A 21,999-nucleotide genomic window follows, 5' to 3' on the forward strand; every position below is an offset into this window, starting at 1 on the left:
ACTGGGATCTGCAGTTACAATGACATGCAAAAACTGACCAAGTTTGTTTTAAAATTTTAATTTTTGACTGTAATTGAAGATAAATTTGGATGTAGGAAGGTCTACTTTATTAAAAAATAGATGCAATACAGTCTCTTCTTAGAATAATATGCTGCAAAAATGACAAATCAATAACGGCAACCCTGAAAATAGGGGAAAGAACAGTTAAATGTCTCAGTTACTCGTATTTCTTCACTTCTTGCTGCCTTCTTTGAAATAAATTGTCAATAACAATGTATTTACAAATTTGTAATACTTGTACTACACTGACCAGTTGTGCCAGGTCTAAATACACAGAGAGCAGGGAGGAAATTCCATCTGTCAAGTTCTCGGCAGCATTTTACTGAAATTATGAAATAGTTGTTTGCAGACATTTTGTTGTCTTCTGTAATTTTTCTTGTCTATGGAGAAGCTCTGAAAAATATTACTTTTTAGAGTAGCAACTCTAGTAAGAAGTATGAGGAGGCATTGCAATGTACAGTGTTCATGATTAAATTAAAGAAGGCACTTGCGCTCCTGCTTGCCTGATGATTATATAAAAACAAAAAACTAAAATGCCTAAAGACACGTCTGCAGGCAAGGGGAACGTGGTAATGCCAAAAGAGGTTAAATATGTCCACAGAATACATTCATATTTAAAAAGACAGTGATAAAAGTGATGATCTAATGACTTAACCAGATGCTTCTATTGCATAATTTAAACTTTGAAAGTCAACACCACGTTTTAATTACTTTATTTTTCGTACTTAAAAAAAGAATAAACACAATCCCAAAACCAAACCAAGCAACTAAAGCAGCTCTTCAAAGTTCTGTTCATCCAGGCAGCACCTCCACTGCCACAATAGAGTAATCACTCAAGGGCAAGAGCAATTTAATTCAAGAAACATATCCTGCTACCAGTTCTTGATTTTATTTCTTGACCCTTGACTAGACAATAATGCAACCCCAAAGCAGAATAATCATCAGGTGCAACTGTTTGTCTTTCAAATAGACAATCCGTCATTATGTTCTGCATTGCAGAGTGGTTTGAGTGCATATTCAGCCACAGGCTGAGTGCCACATTCAAAAAGCATTTGAGAAGAGACAGAAAAAAATATAAGGAACTAGTAAATGGGTAGGCAAAAGTGATGAGTGTCCACATTTCTGGTCAGCTCCAGTGTTTGGCCAGGAAGAAGGTAGCTGGTATATCAGAAGAGGGACATGCAGAAACACTGCCTCCACCAAAACCAAAATGTTTTCATCTCCCCGCAGTTAAACAGAACTCATACAGTCATGTAGGCCTGTGAACTCAAACTTGATTTCATGTGTCTTGTCCTGTCATCAATGTAACTATCCTTATATTTTCCTTGTGGTGTCTTCTATCTTCACAGCTTCAGAATACTTTGAATCGTATCTACCTTCAGTACCAGTTAGAGTTCATCCTAGTGACAAGAAAATAAACAATGGAGTTTCTCTGAAAGTACAAACAAAAATCTTTTTCACATGATTTTGAAGTTTTCTGTAGCACTAATTTTTCACCTGGACAAATGTTTCTTAACTAGAATTCAGGGTATTTAGTAGCTGTGTGTTAATACCTTCTTAAGTTTACCCGATCACGCACTGATGAGCCTCTGTAATTTGCATTTAATACTACAGATAAAGAACAAATATTAACATCGTTTTAAAGAGCTATTCTTTACAGCAAGCCTTTTGCAAAAGGCCCCACAGTAAGTGTTCTTACCTTATTCCTAGATTTTTTTCCTTTTCCTTTGTTTTCCATTGCTTCTAATTTTTCATTCAAAAGGTCAGCAATACCTTTTGCATCTCTGCTGTCTATATATTCACCAAGAACACTTTTCTTAAAAGAAAATGAAAAAAATAGAGCATGGGTAATATATTACACAATTTTCAGACAAAATTCAAGAGGAATGCAGGGCAGAATACAATGGCCCTGGTAGCTTCATTTATGATTCATGGATACATTTTTGTCTCTATTTAAACAATGCTAATTTGCATTGTCCTAAGAACCTTAGCTGCTAGTTTTCAGAACTACACTAATTTTGTCCCGATCGTTAAAGAAACCTGAAATAGTTAGAATTTGGTCACATTTATTGAGGTAGGTATTTAAGCTAGACAGCTATTAAAAAGTCTGCCACTTTGTAATCTATGTTTGTGAAATCTGTCCCTGTGGAGACCTAAAAAGCCTTCACTGTTTATCACAGAAAGTCTCATTGAATTTGGGATTGTGTGAGGAAAGATTTCTAGAACTTCTCATTAAAAACTCAGTTAAAAAAAAGGAAAGTAAGGGAATTGGCTTAACTATCAGAAATCATTGAATACTTTCTCTTCAGCCTTAATACATTTAGAAAGATGACTATAATATTCCTGAAATTTAATAGTGTTACAAGAATAAAGGCAATTTCCTAGAGCTATTTGGATACTCTTTATTTTTAATTTATACTATTACTCTATGAGTAGGACATGTTGATCTGAAAGACTCCCACTCATAATTGAAATGGTTTGATAAGGTTTGTTCATGAGACAACACAACCATATATTTTTTATTATCTATCTTAAAATACATTATGTAAGTCAAAATTGGTATTTCAATATATAACAGTTACATTTCTTGTTAGCCGAAATGAAGTTGTCCACATTTCATTTAGAGAGAGACTGTCTAGTTTTGGGTAGCTGGTGATGGAATTGGTAAAGGTTGAAAAACATTTTGTCACATAAGACCCTGCAAATTAAACCCTAGTTCTGGTTAAGCCCACATTTTAATTACTAATAGAATTCTATTTAAATTTATTTACTATTTAGTTCTATTAATTTGCAATTTATTATTATTGTATCACTGTCCTACTATTTTAAGTATTAATGAAACTGATTATTTGGATATACAGTACTATATAAATAATTCACTTTAATATGTCACAGAAGTATTCTGTTTAGTTTTAATACGAAATGAAATATATTTACTAACAGTAGCTGCTCACCAGTAACACTTTACCTTTGTTCCTTGGTAGGGGTAAAACTTAACAGTAGGATAGGCTCTGATATCAGCAGTCTGACAGGTGTGACCATATGCCTGACAGTCTACTTTTCCAGCTTTTACTTTTCCTTTAACGGCCTGAAAAGAAATGTTTATCAGAAACAAGCTACACGTTCCCATGGGTGAGTAGAAGCAAATAAGTGGGATAAGCCAGCACTGCAGTTAAAAATAAACAAAAAAGTGTTGCTCAAATCTTTGAAATATCTCAGAGTACTTGCTTGCTTCCCACACTGTCAACCTTGTGTCAGGTGTCTCTATGTGTTCAGAGAGCACTGGTACTTGAATTCAGGGAAAAGCACAAAAGCACACCACAGTGCCAAAGGCCAGTCCACCAAAAGTTGATATCTGTCTCAAAACAGGGTGTGTGTGTCTGTCTGTGGAAGAGACAACACCCACTGTCAAGTGGGACCTAGAAGCGTGCATCATTCCATGAGTAGGAGGCTCATGTAAGTATTGTGGTTTTTGGATAACTGCTAAGAAATAAGTGTTGATGAGTAAGATTTTAACCACTACAAGTCTAACAAGCTGCCAATACGCTTAACAACATACCCTTGCAAGGATCTCAAATTCAGGAGCAAAATTTTGGCAAGGTCCACACCAAGGAGCATAAAAATCAATGACCCAATGATCTTTCCCATTCAGAACTTTTTCTGTGAAACTCTGAGGGGTGAGGTCTACAGACACCTGTGGTAAATATCTGTGTAAAGGAAGAGTAACAGTCATAACACATTCAAAGCTTTAAACAATATCCAAATTCCATTTAAGAAAAGGTTCTGAAATTAAGAATATGAGTAGTCTGGAAATCCCTATTTCACACTTTGTACTACAGGACGATAACTTTAAAAAAGTGGTAAACAAAATAATATGGTCTTCAGGAGCTGGGTGGACAGCAAGGAATATACTATTTCTCCAAATTTTAAAAGCAGTAAGTTAAAAGATGTAGAAACTTGAACATCTTAAATTAAGCAATACATATACCCAAGTGTTTCTAGGTCTTGATTTACATAGTATTTAAATATTTATTTATCCTAGTAAGCAACTACATAAGCAGCTCACAAACAAAGTTTAATGCAGTAACTTACCCCAATGCCCAGCCTCTCAGTGAATAGGCATCTCTGTGCCATCCATTGTAGCTACTATAAAAACATTGAAGAGGAAACAAAAAGGCAGTTGAGCAGTAGTTTGAGTTATTTTGGAAAAAAACCTCTATAGACAATCCACTCTGAAGTGTGGTGATAATCAAAGGAAGAGTGTAAATGCAAATGCATACATTTGAGAATATATTTCTACCCTGCTTTCAAACCTGAATAAATGAAAGTTTTGTAAATATAATTCAAACCTACAGAATTAAGGACTAGAAAATCAAGAGAAGAAGCAAATACTAAGATTCCTGTGTCAGTTCAACTTCCTGAAATGAAATGGCAAAATAAAATCACTAGTTTGAAGTAAAAAAGCCAATGGCATCCAGTACAGTAATATCCTAACAGCCTATTTTAATAGCTGTGATGAACCTCTTCTATGCAACAGAAGAGGTGTACTTGTCTTGTTTCACATCATGGAATTTTCCCATCTGAAGCAATGTACTTACTAATATTGGTAAGCTGTGTTTGATTTTTGAGGAAAGAGTCTGATTTCAGGATAGCCTCGAACACTTTCTTGGTGACAGAAAGAATAATATTTTTGACAATCCACACTGCCTACGCTGATTAATCCATTTAACATCTGAAAAAGAAAGAAGAAAACCTACCATCAAATATGTTAACCAATACTATGACGTTTCAGTAATACTTCAGAATTTAAGTCTTAATAACTTAGCTGGGCAAAAAAATCTCAACAGGCCAAGATTATCACGAGGCTTTCCTCCTCCCTGTAAGTGGATCACTGGTATCAGAGCCAGCCACCCAGGTGCATTCCCAGCATGCACATATTTAGTGTAAGCTGCCTGCACATGGCTCACAAGGCACCTACCTTACCTCAACGGTACCCACAAGTGGGATTATTTAGTATAAGGAATGCCCTGTTACTGTGTTCCCCATCATAGCTCAGTAACTATGGCAAATGCTGGTGCAGGGCAGCTGTGCTATCAGTGTCACAGTGGGCCTGTGTCCTGAACACACTGTGTTAAGGCCCAAACTCCCTGGCATGGGCAGGGAGGCTAACTGAAAGTGTCCTGTAGAGCTACTAACATTTCACAGACATTCTAACAGAAAAGCAAATCCTGGCTACAAATCCTAGTCAAGTTCTACATGTCTCAAAGTCATGGGCTTGTTTCCAAAGCCTGATTTTCTCCCCCCACAATTTTCTGGCTCAAATTCCTGGAAACATCTCCAGGAATGGTTGTCAGTAGTATCACTTTTGCAAATGAGAGAATGCTGTGATAACCTTACCTACTTGTACAGGAAAAACTGGACTACAGTATCAATGTACTGAATATTTTAAAAAGTCAAATAAAAACTTGGTATTTGAAACAACAGAAACTGTCAGGTAAGAACTGCCTGTTTTGTTGGCAGTATTAGACTCTAAATTTTCTCAGCTGACAATTCTCTTAAGCAGTTATGCCATCTCAGCAATTTCACAGAAGACAAACAAAAGCAGAAAAGTGTTTGAATGTCATTTACCCTGGCCATTTTCTTCCATTCTGGCATTAAAGCCTGGCAAGGTCCACACCATGGAGCATAGAAGTCCACCATCCAGATTTCCTCTTGTTTTCTTCTCTGAACTAATTCAGCAAATGTCTCTGGTGTTAGGGAGACCACCGATGGATTCCTAAGATCCTAAATAAAGACAGCTTATGGACACAACTTATTATTGCACATTGTATCCCCTATCTAGGCCATCATGTACAAACAGACTGCACCAAATTCTGAGAATGTTCTGTGAAATTTGCTTGCTGCTCTGGTAGGGAAGACTCCACACCACTGAAAGGCAGGGAAGCATCAAAAGACATTCCTTCAACCCAAAAATCATATGCCTAATTTGTTGAGAAAAACTATCCAAAAAGTACAGCCAGGCTCCAAAAGGGAGGTTTTCTGCCTTTTCTCAATAAAAGGAGGTAAAAGGCAAGAAATTCATCTTACCTGGCAGAAACAGGCATTATGAAACTCGGCCATGCTCTTTGAAGTAGAATGCAGAGGAATACACATAGTGCTCTATGGGCCTCTGAATGTCAACTAAAAGACTAATCTCCACCTGTTTCTGCATGTGTGTTCTTGAAGCTGCTTTTCCTGAGCTACCTGGAGAGAACAGTCTCTTCAAAGAGTGAAAAATAGCCTGTGGCTCTAGCAGTGAACCTGAATGCTGGAGCCATGTTGGGTGCCAGAACTGTAGCATCAGCAGTGACCTATACCAGTAGTTTGCAGTTCTGAGAGTGAAGAAAGTTCAAGGACAGCTGAGAAATGTGGACAGCAGCAATCTAATTGATAAAAATGTGAACCCCCTCCTATATCAAGGTGTGTATGGGAAGCATTTTCACCTTTAAAGTAGGTAGTGATGTAATATTAATTCCTTTATCCTCTCTATAAGAGAGAAATCATTACTATTATTTTGCAATTGGAAGGGATCTTTATTTGTTAATGATCTCAAAGTAATTACATGACAGAGTAGGGAAATTAATCCATTAGTTGTCAAGTCTCTGACTGACAGTTGCTGGATCACAGCTCTTGCCCAAGTTTTTTTTCACCTTTTATTTTCCTTGTCTAATTAAAAAGAAACTAAAAATCTTAGAATTGTCCAACTAAAGAACATATTTGTGTATGAACTGCACAGAACAAGACTGCAACAAGCATTATCATTTACATACCTCTATAAACTCCAAGATCTGCTCAGCAGAGTGATGTCCTTCATACTCGTGAACATCAGACTGATTGAACACAACTGTTGTTGGGTAAGCTCGAATGTTATGCTGACAAAACAGACAATAACAAATTGCATGGAATGATTAAGGCTCTTGCACTTGCCTTTTAACTGTCATTGGTATTGGTGGCTCACAGCTGCTCATCTGTTCAGTTTGTACAGTACAAGTGCTCAGACTTTCATGCAGGGGAGAATCTGACACCATTACAAATCAGTACAGAGAAGATGCCAATTGTATTCAGAGATGGCATAGTGTATTCTCAATTTAAAAACCAGCCAGTAAATCTTTTGCCATGCTCTACAAATATAGGGATTAATCCATGGGCCTCCTAAGCTTTAGCTTTAAAACTATTCCCAGTCCTCAGATGGAATGTTTGTACTGTATGAGTAACTATTGTTTACCATTGAACACAGACCATTTTGGTCATTTGAATTCCTCAGTGGGTAACACATCTAAATAAAACTTGAAAAAGCTTGTCCTTTTTTGCTCATTTTCCATGCATTTTCAGACATTAACCCCACCCCCAGAATTATTAAATTCAGAAACTTCCAAAGTCTTCCAGTAACACTATGAAATTAGAATAAAATTCGACCTGTATTTTGCATTAATACCTTATCTGTAGTTGTTATACAGTTTGCTCCTTTGAAAAAATTTATGATACAAGTGCCTGTTCAATTTACTGCCCTTTAAGAAAGTAACATTGAAGGACAAGCATTGTCTGCCCATATCCTCCTACCCCCAACTCAAAGAAAATAGTATTATTTGAAAGGATTATATTTGTATTTCTTTATTTTTAGTTCCTGCAGCTTACCATGTTGCAAAGGCCTTCATGGACAGTGCAGTCTAGTGTTCCAAATTTAAGCTGACCATAAAGATGTTTAGATGCTTTTCTCAGCTCTGGTAACAAAGCTCGACAAGGAGGACACCACTAGAAAACAAAATGCAAGTAAGTGCCATTGCTTTTCCCACAGGTAGCTGTTGGGAGAATTAATAATTTGATTAATAATCTGTTGCTTTGACAACAGAGTCCACTAAATACAAAACCCAGTTGAGGAACTAGAGCTGCCAGGGAATAAGGAATTAGAACAGCCTCTCATGATGCTGAAGGGCAGATATGCTTTGTTACATAGCTACAGAAGAGATTTTAGAAGAAGGGAAATGTAAATATTAAATATTTACCGGTGCAAAGAAATCCACAAGCCATGGTTCCTTATCTTTGTCAGGAAAATTCTGAGGTCCCAGTGTGATGACATGGGAGTTCACACTTTCTTTGGCAAATGCAACAATGTCATATAAGATCTTCTTTCCTTCAAAGAACAACGTAGAAAGGAAATTTTATTTTTATCTATGAGAGGTGTCATTAAAAAACTGTGAAAGAAACAGGAGTCTTTCAGATCCCTTGTCTAATCTTTAAACACAGTCAGCTTAAATAAATTTAGCAGGGACTGACTTGCTTTTTCTCAGGAGGACAATGTTAAACTGTCCAAACCTACGTAGGCAGGACATACTGTAGTTGATAGTTGATATGTGGCTAAATATTAAACTGGACAGTTACCCAATATTAGCCAAACAAATGCTTTATCCAAGAGAAAACATATTTTTGTCAAACAAAATGATGGAATTTTTTGTGACAGGATTATTGGTCATTTTACCATCTTACTTGTGTTGGAACTAAGAAGTACAATTCTAGATACACCTGACTTGGCAAAGGGATTGACAAGGTAAAAACTTCAAGCAAAATAAATTATATTGATAAATCACAGCTATTTAGGTGTAACTGAAATTCCTGCTCACACAGCTCCAATGGGCAAAGATCCTGTCTCTTCATACCCTTTGTATACATATTTGTCAGCAGGAACGAGAGTTTATCTGAGAATAAGAACTTCTGTTAATCAAATCTGAAGTCACTGCACAATGACTTACCAAGATTTATTACTCTTCTTAGATCTTAAACTGCTGAAGCCCTTCAACATAGCATATAAAAAAGCCTGATTCTTTGAGAATTATTTTCTCATAAAGACTGGAGTGAGATGGCTGTTGGTAAATGTTCTGCATGCCATCTATTTTCTAAATAGTAAACCAACCATTCAGAAAAACCCCTGTACGCACTGTAGTCCAATGTATTTCTCTTCCACTGTAATCCACACCGTTATAAAAATGCTGTATGGATATGACCTTTTCTTGCCTTCTCTGCAGCAAAAATTGCAGAAAGTATATAAGGCTTTTCCTAGCACCAACCATTAGATGTATGGGATCATCTCTACCCCTTAGATAAGCCTAATCTTTTCTAAACAGTGAAAAACTTCTCTTTTCCTGTTTATTACAGTATTGAGGTTCTGACTTAATCCTAGCAGGCTGTTTCTAATACCTCAGAGGCTGAAAAATGAGAACTTCATCTTGCATAACTGCCTTTTGCTATATTCTGGATGAAGCTACACCTGTTCCTGCAAGCTACAGTTTGGCTTTAGGCTCCCTTCTTCTTCAACCAGCATTTTTGAATCCTTTCAGCAGTAAACAGTAACATAGTTCCAGCCTTTCCTGAAAGGAAACTGCAATATTGGAAATGAAAGTAAGTGGTAAAAGTCTCAGTATATGTCTTTTTCTTGGACAGAAGTTATCAAAGCTTGCAATTAGTTTTAGTGCAGTGATACATGAAACCAAATCCAGGTTTGTCAGACAGGCTGCACTGTGTAACCAGCATGTTAAGCCTCACTGAAGGGAGTGTCTTACAGCATTCCTTGGTCATCCTATCCAAAGCAGAAGCTGTCCTGATCAGATTCAGAGATTTCATTTGTATGTAATTATGTAAATGATGTTGAAACAGATTGCAAAGACAAAATACATCCCTCAGTATCTGATGACTGCTTACCCAGGAAAAATAGAAAAAAGAAAACCAAAGGAAATTATAAATAGTTTGTGCAAGGTTACATTACAGCCAGAAGAAAGATAACAAATATTAAAGCTACAAAACTGTTCTTTGGGAAAACAAATGCAGTTTGCCAAAGATATTGTCATCTCAAAGGGATTAGGTCATGATTTAAACTTGCCAAAGTTTCCCTTACCGTGATGGATCTCATAATCTCCAGTTCCTTTTCCTTTGAAGACTGCTAAACAAGGCTGATAAACATATAGTTTATTGCAGATAGTTGGTGAGGAAAGACAGTCGAACTTCCCAACCTATATTCAACAGACAATGCCATTTTAATTAAAGCAGCCTAATTTATATCAATTAACATATTTCAAAAGGCAGTAAGAGTTAGAAAATAAAGGTAAAAATATGGAAAACTAATGGCCTTTTTTATAAAAAACAGATCTTAAGACAAACTGACATTCAAGAAAACTACTAGCACAACTATATGAGGTTGCTTGCTAATTTCTAATTTAAAGGCCAAAATGGGGAATAAAAAAAGAATTCTCTTCCTCTCTTCTCCCGCCCCCCATCAAATATAAAAGCAAGGAAACAAGAAGACACCTAAAATAAATGTGACATTAAAATTCTTTGAGTCAAAGCAACAATTTTTAAAAAATAAATACTTTATAGAATAATAGAATCCATAGACCTTTACTACAAAGTTTGAACTAGATTTCTTTTTAATAAGAAAATATTCAACATGATCACAGGGTTTTTTGAATAATCAAAATATAGTTCCACATACATATATTTGATGTTAGAATGTTAACTTGTAATTGTTAACTGAATGGGATCCACAGGAACATTTCCAATGAGAGAGCAGATTTAAAAGATAATCTCTCTCTACTTTTAAATTATTCAAAACATACAGGAAACTGAAATGATTGCTTTAAAAAAAAAACTTTACTTCAGAGAGATACTATATGATAGTGTATCTCCTTCAGTACCAGAGGTGGCACGTGGTGGTAACAGCTAATAACAATGAAAACCATGACTTGTTTGGAACGTAAATGGCATTTAACACAAGATGAGTGAGCACTCTTACCTGAATATGCTCATCTTTAAGTAAAAACTTAAGTTTCTTAAATTCCTGCACATTTGATTTATCGCCCTCCCCAAACTGGAAGAAAAGCAGCCACCGGTGGTGAGCCAGACGGTCCTTTAAACCACAGGAAGAAACAACAAACCCACAAAAAATTAATCCCAACTATACTAACATGTAAAATTCTTTTGTGTTTTATAAACACAAATATCCAGTTATTCATTCAACAAGTTCTTTCATTTAGTCCTTCTACTAAACTTCCTTTTACTGCATCATAATCAAGGAAGTGGAAAAAATCGGAGAGCAAGCTGGCTACAAGCTGCATTCTAATATTTGATGTTTCTATGTGCATTTCCTGTTGTAAATTATGTTGCTAAATGCAACTACAAGTGTGGAAAGAGGCTTCCTTTTTTTTCGTCCATGGCATAAGTTACTTTTAAGACTCTCAATTGCAGTTCATACATAACTTATCATGGATTAACAAATACTTTCTTTTTCTTTCTTACATTACTGAACAAAATACATTTAAACTAAAATTCTCTACAACGTAGTTGATTCCAAAAATAACTAGAAAGCTACAGTTGCAGAGTGAGTTGCAATGGCAATTTCTGTGACTTCCTATATTCCTATGATATCTTCTCCTCTTACTTTTGTTATTTTGCTAAACAACTTCATTTACAGAAGTAAATGTAGACAAACAATGTCACATAATTTTGGGTACACATAAAAAGAAGTAAATACTAGGCTGTTGTGTCAACAGGATTTGAAAAACGTAGAATATAACAACAAAAATTTATTATTTGAAAAAAATCTTAGGATATTTTTAAAAAATTACCTCTAATGATGCTGCAGAGATGATTTCAAAGTCTGGTAGATGCTGCATTACTTCCTGATATATTTCTCTGGCATCCAAAGAGTTAAGAAACTAGGATGGAAAGTTAACTGTCTTTATTACAAGGAATTACAAACATCAACCTGATTAGTACTGAAAGTGTCAGGGAAATTATTCTGATCTGTTCCCTTCAATCAAATGGAGAATAGAGTTAATGATATTTTATTTGATCAACCTTTTCATACATGTAATTTCACACACATCACTCTCAGAATACTGCTTTTTAGCTCGCTTGCCTACAATATTAAACTCAAGAAATCCTATTTTGTCAAGACAAGGACCAAAGGCAACAATCAAGTTTACAAGATTTCCAATCTAGTTCGACAGCCTTCCTTAATGGCACTGTAGAGATATTTAGGTTTCCTTCACTTGTAAAATTTTGGAAGTAATATGAATCAGCAACTGAGTTGGTAAGTTAAAAGGTTCAAAGTACGTAGGTTGCAATTTAATTTCCTCCTTTTAAAAATATAGGTAACAGTAGTGACAATAAAGGAACAAGTCGTGCTTCAAACTGAAATGTCTCCCATCAATTAGGGAAGTTAAAACTGCCATACAAATGTGGGTTGCAATATTAGAATAGAACTGAACAGTAAAATTTGTACTGACAGACACCATTAGGAGTACTTTTATCCCACATGTCAGGGTAGCATTTCTCAAACTTGTGATACCTGGGGCATATTATTTCTGGAACAAAAATGTAGGGACACATCAAAGATCATAGAATCATTTAGGCTGGAAAAGACCTTTAAGATAATTGAGCCCAAGCCTTAACCAACTGCCAAGTTCACTACTTTAAACCATGTCCCTAAGTGCAACGTCTACACACATCTTTTAAATACCCCATGGGATAATACTGACTCAACCACATCCCTGGGCACTTCCAATGCCTCACAACTGTTTTGCTGAAGAACTGCTAATATTCAATCTAAACCTCCCTTGCTTGACAGCATTTCCTCTTGTCTTATCAGTTTTTACCAGGGAGAAGAGACTCCCAAGCTGGCCCAGGACAGCTGAGCAGCAGCATTAGAATCAGCTCTTGGGCCAGTCATAGAGCACTTCCTAGCCCCGGACTCCCAGAGCTGCTCAGGGAGGCTCCCAGGGAGGTGGCCAGGCAGAGTTACAGGCTGCTGCTGTTCTCTCTCCCAGCAAAATGGAACCACCTCCAGGATCACTGCCTGAGCAGACAGAGGGATAGAAACTCACAGCAGAGCATACAAGCTTAGAAGAAAAAAGAAAAAAGCATCTTTTCAGTTGTGTATCATCAGTCTGGGAATAATTTATACATTCCTTTAGCATGGTTATCCCTTTGTTTTATCTAAATAGATAACAAAAAACAAGTCATACCAAAACACCTCCTTTCTCTTTGTTATTTATGGTGGCTCCAGGTGGAAAGTATGCAGTAGTACTAGATGAGACATCTAAATTATCACAAAGCTCACCCTGGGTGCCACAGTCCATCCAGCCCACATTAACAAGACCTTCCTGTAATCAGGAAAAAAATAACACAAAACAAATCCAAAGAAAAGTATTTTTTCATTTCAGCTTCAGAAATGCTTTTAAAAATCCCAACACAGGCAATTATATATAACACTTAGAAAATGAAAGGAAACAACACTGTAATTTATTAGTTTATATTCATTCTTATTTTATAAAATTCTTAAAAAAAAAAAGTTATTTCAAAAGCTACTCAGTCAAAGTATTTAAGTCTTCTAAGAGTTAATGGGTGAAATCTTGGTTCTACTAAAATCAGTGAAAGTTTTAGTTACAATTTGATACTTTCACTTCTGTTATTTTGTTTTAACTATAACAGGTAATGCTTTCAAAGTGAAACACTGCTTACCAACATGCCAGCTAGCTTAAGGCGGGTTTGGTAACTCAGGCAATCTGCAAAACAAGAGTTATTTATTTACAAACATAAAACTTCACCTTATTAATGCACTAAATCTACTCTTGCTTAGAATTGCCCCTTTCCTCCCAAAAAACGTGACAATTTCTAATGGCATGCTTCCTGGCTGTTCACCCAGTATTCCAGTGACCTGGAGTTGTCACAGCACTTAATGACCATCTACTCTAAGTTAAAAAACCTTCACAAATAACATTCTCTTGCTTCATCAAGACAGAATTCTCATTTTAAAAATTTAACTATTTTTACTGAACTAAGACTGATCTTCAAAATTTGTTAATCAATGTTTAAAAAAATTAATCCAAGTACTATATAGTGTCTTGCAATGATATTTCAATGGAAATATCCATTTCCTGTGATACAAATAATAATTCACTACAATAAATACATCAAATGCTTTAATTATCCATCCAGACTTTGAACAGCTGCCTTTGGATGCAGGTTTTTTTTAAATTAAATGCATCAACCTCTCTTTAACTGAAACAAGTTGAAAACTTATTAACAAAAGGGCTGCAACTTGAAATCAAGCTGTTTACAAATGTAAACCCAAGACTGCTGCTCTGATTATTCAGTTCTCAGAACAAAGGTCTCTTTATAAGGCTGAGAAATCTTTATTTGTTAAAGGTGTAGTGCATTTACTTAGCTCTACCAGCTAACCAAGGTAACTTTCTCATATACTGTATCCAGTACTGATCCCAAGAAAGCCAGGGACAAACAGCTACAAAAAACCTACTCTGACATGAAACCAGTGGTTAAGACCCAATTACTGTGTGCAAACCTAACTTAAGAGAAACTACTCAGCTAAATTTTAATATTGGTGGTTTAAGGGGGAGATACAGCCTTTCTTCTACTCAGCTATCATGAGAAGCTGGCATGTACCTAAGCAGTATCTGTCACCTGAGCTGGAAACTGAAGGTATGGGTTACACTTGAGTGCTGCTTTAATGACTCACAGGACATTACAGAAGCATAATAACATAATTTTCCATTAATGTCCCTTTTGTCAAACTGCCTTTAACACAGCTTAAATGACCTACAGGCCAAATACTGTGGTCACCTAAGATGTTCTAACATTTTTTAGTAGCAAAAGGGATTGTGCTACTACCAACAGAAGTCTTTTTTTTGTCACCTTATTTGGAAAATATTTAATATACCTACCCCCACGTTCAGCACAGAAGGTGATCAGCCAACCAACACCAGAAGCAAATGAAGTTTCAATAGCATTTACAAAATTTCCTAAGAGTGAAACAATTTGCATCAGTTTGTGACTAGTTAAGTGTGACCACGGAACTAGTTTTATATTTGTACTAGCAAATTACATAAACTATTTTTATTCTCAAAAAGAAGACTTAGCAACAGTTGACAGATTCAGTCACATGCATAGTTTCTGCCATATTTTATATAGTAAAAACAATTTCAACAACAGCCCACCAGGCAAAACATGAACATTACCTGCCCATAGCTCAGTGACTGTGCTTGTAACATACTGCATGGCAAAGTTCTTTAAGCTCTCTTTTGACCTGTCTCCATAATATTTCACTGGTTGCTATAGAAGACAACAAATAAAGTTTATAAAATTAAGGGAAAAAAAAAAAAGGCAAAAAACCTCATCCCAAAACCCTACTGTGTTCTTCTAACAGTGCTTACATAACTGCAGGACCAACCCCCACTACCACCCTAACTGTTCTCTCCCTCCCCTATTGGAATGTTTGAAACTTAATTTAAATTCTGTAATATGATTTCTTTCCAAATACTGCAACACAAGGATAATTTAGTCTTAGAAACACCAACTCCCAGTGATTGTATTTTTCTATTTAAATAAAAATTGCTTACATCACTCCATTTAGCATCCAACCCCTCAAAACTTATCATTGTCAAAATGTACCCATCTATTCAAGTGCACTTTGTACACCACCCCAGCACCACGACTTAACAAGCAGCTATAAAGAGTGACATACATCATGCAGGTAGCATGGAGGAAATCTTGTAGAAGGAATTTCCAGGTTTCTTTAGGCATATGATCATATTCTTTAGACTCAAAACCACAGACTATGCTTTGTACTTGAAAAGTCCATTACAACACTATATGAGAAACTGTTCAAGGAGACTAGTTGCTTTGCTACAGCACCCCTGCTGACAGTATCTTCCTGACAGCAGTGATATGTTGCACAGAAAACTGATTCAGAAAAACCATTGTAAAAATATATTAGCATTTACTTTGAATTGTATATATATAACATTAATTGTATCTATCCAGAATTATTTTTTAAGTTAACTTTGTAAATTGATTTGACCAAGGTAAACAAGAAGTTATATTTATTAAAGGATGTAACATACTAAACCAGAAGATCTTTATATAAATCTCTACGATTGAACAAGCATTAAAGAAATACTTCTCCAGATTTCATTCTAAAAACACCTGAAGTCTTATCACTCACCATTCCAGTTTTGAAAACATACAGACTGGGGTAACTGTTAATCCCTTTAATTCGACAAAGCATTCTGTTATCTCCACAGTTCACAGCTCCAATGCGTATTACTCCATCCAGCTCCTTAGCAAATTCTCTCCACTAAAAAATAAAATGTCAAAAAAGAGGCTATTTTTCGATAAAGATACAATGAAAAATGAGCACACATTTTATTTCTGGCATTTTGAATTGTTGTCTTTGATTTCAGCTTCAGTGTAAAAATCCACTTCATTAAGTTTTATGCTATTAAAACCAATGAATTTTCAGAGTTAATTTACTTGTTGTACGTACTGTAGGTGCTAAATCATGGCAGTGGGAGCATCGAGGAGAATAAAAATTCACAAACCACAGTTCTCCTGAGTTTACAGCAGCATCTAGATGGAGAGAAGAAAATTATAATTAAATAATGCACATCTGCAGTGTAATTATAGAATGTACATTTTTGCTATATTGTATTCCCCAAAAGATGTATTAGGTATTTAATGTCAGGCACAGTAACCGTAACGCGGATGAGATGAAGATTGTATCTCACTTGCACGTACTCAGTGTTGTAGGCAGGTGCACGAAAAACATATTTCAGAAGCTATCAGCACCCTGACTTTCAGCATCTGTTCTATTAATTAAGAAAAAATGTACTGTCTGCAGATTATTCTAGCTGAAATGTGTGATAGTGTAAGTCTGGTTAAAAAATACAATTTCTAGAAGATTTTTACCCACTAGAATTTTCCATTTCCTTATATTACTTTGTGTACTTAGTGGATGCCACATGGCAATCTTTTTATGAAGAATTCATGTCTAATACAATTTAAAAATCCAAGTTAATATCATTACTAGAGAAGTCAAGGGAAACATTAAAAAATAATCTTGCTTTTGAAAGAAAACAACAGCAACAAAACATACATGAAGAGCAGTTATCAGCTTGAATTACTTGGCTTTTAGCCTGTCCACTTTTGGACATAATTCTTATAATGGATTTTGTAACTAATATTTACCCATACGAAAACTTCACAAAAAAGACAACTAAGGAACATGTAGACCCTGGAAATAGATTAACCAAAGCAAGACTGTGTTCTCAGGGCGAGTGTTGTGCGGGTCTGCTATTAGAACAGTTTACAAAATTAATTCAGTATGTAGATCCAATCTTGTACACAGGAAATTGAATTCAAAATGCAGATTAAAAAAATCCAGTATTTTTTCTCTCTAGTCTCTCTTAGGAATACACAACTTAGCTACAATTTTTAAAGAAAAAAAACTGGATGATATTGTCATTAAAACTGTTATCTTTCCGACCTTAGCTGTGTTTTTAGTCTCTGGTATCACCTTCTGGTTTTGAACCACACACAATTGACTGGATTTCACAGAAAAAAATATATTAGAAAAGTTCTATCAAGTGCATTTTTATACAAGAGAAACAGCAGCGATAAATTAGGAGAAACAAAGTTTTAATTAAAATAATTTCCTTTTACAGATTTCACAAAATAACTTTTAAACAATGTAAACTGTTTATTGATATTTATTTATTTGCTAACTAGTGTTTAACACGAAGCATTAAGGGGTATTTTGTTTTGTCATTGTTTTCTCATCTGAAGATGATTTTCCAACACGTGTTTGTAGAGATGGGTGAAAAGCCTACAGAGACACAGGTCAGCATGTAAAAATTGCACTTTGGGTTGCCATGTTGTCAAACAGTCATTTATTTAAAAAACTTACCAAATTCTCCTCTATCCAATGTTATAATTTCGGGATCATCGTCATAAATACCTATTAAAAAAACAACAATTGCTTTTTATTTTTCCATCTTTAAAACAAAGAAACAAATTATCATCTTATGCACAAGGGAAGACAGTAGATTTAAGTTGAAATACTAAGCTGGCAAAGAGGTTGTACAAAAATGCTGTCCTTGTTTAATAATGTGGAACCTGAGTTTAACCTCTTGCTAGTTCACTCTCATGCTACAAAAGCCGCTATCAGAACAGCTCTTTTGTTTATTTAGTAGCCAGCCATGGAGAGAGCAGAGAATTAGAACTATGGCTGTTATGGCAAGAGCATTAGAAATAACATCATCCAGTTGCCAGATTAAAATTCAAGAAGCCTCAGCTCTCAGTGAGAGATTTATGTAATGTTCAGAAGCTTCCACACTTTCTCTCAGCCTCTGGTTATCTAAATATTTAGGTCACAAAGGTGTTTCCAGCCACAAACTGTTCCACTATCAGATGTATGAATGTAGTGGAATGAAGCGGACAGAATAAAAATATGGAAGACAAAGCTAACCAGTCCTACCTAGGATATCACTACAAAACACTTTACTACTTCAACTACACGAGAAAGGCAGTGGAGAGTTACCAAAAATACTATTAAAGAACATTATATTATGCTACTACAGTTGCAGATCTTTTACAGTACCTAACACGGTGAGATGTCATTGCACCTGAAGTATACAAGGATTAAATGCAAATAAATAATGAGAGAAATTAATTTCTACAGGTGACAAGGTACTTTTTATATTACTATCCACTTATATCTCATGTAATATAATACATACACTCACCTATACATATAAATATATATAAATCTGTATTTTTAGATACACACTCACACATAAAACATAAAAGTAGATGCTCTCCAAATGACTGATTAATAGACATTTAAAGATACTGTTTCTCAAGCAAACAGTGAAGCTTCAGGCAAATAATTTATCTGAAGAAGTTTTAGGATAATTTCTTTATTTTCCTGATAGTTGCACCACTAGTTTATACAATTTCAATCTGCACAGACACGAATTTCTTAGAAATTGGGGCATATTAAATCAAACAACACCAGCAAAAAATTGTTGCCAAAGTGGAGGTTCCTTTCAGTTCTTTCTTTCATCCCAATCAAACTAGGTTTCTCAGTTCTCTGTTTTAGTTTACTCCTGTTACAACAGCTCTGAGAACCATTTGTTGCAGCCTTTCCCTAGAACTACCTAAAATCTGTTGAGACAAACCTTAAATAACTTGTCTCAAGATCATTTTAGGTATGATTCTGTTACTTTTTTCAGTTTCTACTACCTCTTTACTGATCTCTAATTGCATAACTGCATATCAAATAGGCTTGACAGTGCAAAAATTTAATCTCAAAACCCCCCTGAAGAATACAAAACAAAAAAGGTCTTCCTGCATTAATAAGTTAAAAAGAATCCTGATGAAATATTAACACTGACATTTAAGTGAAAAAAAAGCTTTGCACTTTAAAAAAAATAAACAAGAATTTAGATGACCTATAAAAAGGCAAGCAGCAGGAACAAAAGGCTAGGTAAATAGATTGCACCTTTGGGTAGCCATACAGGGTAAATAAAATACTGGGCCAGCAGAGAGAAAGTGACAGCTACAGAGCAGCCAGAATCTGGAGAGGGTACATCAGAAACACGTGAAAAGCTCTGATACAGATCTGAATATTGCATTTCCTTGTGACTGTTTTAAGCAAATCACAAATACACGTCATAACTTACCAAAATCATAGCGATAAAAGTGCCAGCTTTCATAACGACCTCCTTGCTGCTGATCTTCGAGACCCTTCTCTCCATATTTATCATACTTCTTCCGGAGATCTTCATCTTTAAGTACTTCATATGCTCTATTTATTTTCAAAAAATTGTCATGTGCATTTGGATCATTCTATGTAAGGAAAACATAATTAGTAATTAATTAATAAACCATATTGTGCATATAATGCTGAGAAAATGATCTTTGGAAATATTTTTATATCCCTGCTATGGATGGTAGTTGTGATGGAAGCAGACATTACACACTGATCTCAAAACAAACTGCAGTAAAGTTTTCCTTCCCTGAAGTCAGATGTGCCCTCTTATTTCTTCATCTTCACTAAAGTCCCAACTGAAATACAAAGTGAACTGGTAGGAGGCTGTAACATTCTCCAGTGATCCCTCTTCTTTCAGTGGAATCCCTTCTCTTTTCAGTGGAATTATAAAAAATACTCAAGAATGAAGACACACCATTTCCTCTATAATCTTTTCCACTACCCTAGAATCCCTACTCAACCAGTTCAAAATCTCTGTTATAAAGACAGATTCATGCCTTCTGGTCTTACGGTGTAGACAGATGCCCCTTCCTTTTATTTAAAGGTTTTAGGTTGCTTGGGAATTAGAATGGTGAAAAACCTGCAGACATTATTTTGAACCCCAGTTTGGGATCTGCATTGGTGCAGTGTAACAGTGGTGTGCAAAATGTGCCACACAGTCCTGCTCTTTTAACTTCTGCTTACACATTTCATTCAAAAGCCACGTTTTCTTAAAGATTTTTGATTTTTTTTTTTACCTAGATGCACAGGAATTAATTACCATTATGGAATTTGTCTAATAGGGTCATCTTCTATATATAATCTCTAAGGTTGAAAATAACCTGTTGAAAAGTATCTGCATGCTTGGAAACTACAGAATCCGAGCCAAATTGCCATTGTTTTGAAAGTATCAACACAAGGCAAACAAAACTTTCCTTTAGTAGCTACAAGTTGGCTTTCCTAACTTTGCTACATTTGGCTTTCTCTCTGAGCTGTCAGAGGCTCCAACGCAGTCAGTGAATGCAGGCCCTGAGCTCATATGAAATACTGCTGTCTTTTGGGACTCCATGCAGTTGTACATACAAAGATCTAAACACTTTTATTTCCTGTGAATTTCTGCTCATTTCAATTCATTTCAGGGAAAAATTGATGATGTTTAAAAGTTATTTTTTTGTATTTCAGAAATATGGCAGCACAGACTCAGCCATTCCCAATCTTTTCTCTCCAGTTAGTCCAGAGCTCTTTATAAGCTTCACCTTATACCTTGGCAAGTTTGATACTTGGAGACTGATGTCTCAGAACAGGCTGTTCTTATTTGATATTTAGAGGAGACTTCATGGTAGGGAAACAGGAAGTTAAATGGAAGCTAAATGGAAAGAGGAAAACTCATCAGCTTACTAACAAGGTATGGTACACACGTAAGTTTTCCTCTAGTTACAAAAATATAAGTGAGACTTAAAAAATCTTTACTCTTTTTACAGCAGCAATTTAATGCAGCCCAAATTCAACACAACCATGTATGATCACTCTCACTTTTTGTAAATTTTCTCTGCAGAAAATCTGAGTTGAACTATATTATCAGGTGGTTACGTCACAATAACAGAGAAACATTTGTGATAAACTGAAACTGCTTTTTGTTTAAACACTAAGATCCACTAAGTCAACAGCTTTGACTTGTTAAAAAGGTAACTTACCTGATTTTTATCAGGGTGCAACTTTAATGCCAGCTTTTTGAATGCTTGTCGTATTTCTCTACTACTTGCTTCTTTGGATACTCCGAGTAAACTATAGTAGTCCTGATCAGTGCACACAAGAACTATTACACATACTAAAACTAGCAATAAATGCCTTTTGAAATATCTAATATAATCTCCTTTGGATGCTAAAAACTCCATTATGAAGCTTTTGAAAGTTTCACAGGTTCTGATTCAAACAGGCTGTGAGAAGAGTCTCCAGTAAATGCACCAACATTCAGAGATACAGTTGTATTTATGACAGAGCCCTTCAAAATGCCTGTTGTTCTACTTCATGTCACGAGTCTTGCTAAAGAGACACCCTGTAAGATGACAGAGAAAAAAACAGTTAAATACTACTTATTCAATAAACACAGGTTAGTAACAAACCCCAGCACCAGCTTGTGCGGACCGCACGTTTAAGTCTCTCTATTTAAGTTTCTGGATGGCTAATTACCTTCTTTCTAACGACCACACAAGTGGCAGACCATCTCTTAATTGTGATTGCGCTAATCATGCACAGCCTCACGGAATGACACTAAAAGCCCCGCACCGGTATCGCATTAAAAAAGG

At 35.6% G+C, this 21,999-nt stretch overlaps 1 protein-coding gene across 2 annotated transcripts; it reads right to left on the reverse strand.

Annotated features, from left to right (window-relative positions):
- Positions 1 to 757: 757 nt before the first annotated feature.
- On the reverse strand, positions 758 to 21,845 carry DNAJC10 (DnaJ heat shock protein family (Hsp40) member C10). 2 transcript variants are annotated; one of them, XM_069022305.1, is made up of 22 exons: positions 21,388 to 21,843; positions 19,626 to 19,791; positions 17,849 to 17,899; positions 16,430 to 16,512; positions 16,109 to 16,240; positions 15,123 to 15,216; positions 14,829 to 14,906; positions 13,609 to 13,652; positions 13,113 to 13,250; positions 11,712 to 11,801; positions 10,880 to 10,993; positions 9,986 to 10,100; positions 8,103 to 8,230; positions 7,735 to 7,851; positions 6,870 to 6,971; positions 5,689 to 5,844; positions 4,659 to 4,792; positions 4,153 to 4,206; positions 3,620 to 3,767; positions 3,029 to 3,148; positions 1,760 to 1,876; positions 758 to 1,460 (listed from the first exon to the last, which is right to left on the reverse strand). In XM_069022305.1, the coding sequence occupies exons 1-22, from the start codon at positions 21,586 to 21,588 to the stop codon at positions 1,449 to 1,451; spliced, it is 2,394 nt and encodes a 797-aa protein (XP_068878406.1). In that variant the 5' UTR covers positions 21,589 to 21,843; the 3' UTR covers positions 758 to 1,448. The 2 variants fall into 2 exon arrangements, with proteins under 2 accessions (XP_068878406.1, XP_068878405.1); XM_069022304.1 differs by lacking the exon at positions 758 to 1,460 and having other exon boundaries at positions 1,474 to 1,876; positions 21,388 to 21,845.
- Between the last annotated feature and the right edge of the window lie 154 nt (positions 21,846 to 21,999).

This window comes from Aphelocoma coerulescens, chromosome 7, assembly GCF_041296385.1.
Source record: "Aphelocoma coerulescens isolate FSJ_1873_10779 chromosome 7, UR_Acoe_1.0, whole genome shotgun sequence".
Taxonomy (NCBI): Eukaryota; Metazoa; Chordata; class Aves; order Passeriformes; family Corvidae; genus Aphelocoma; species Aphelocoma coerulescens.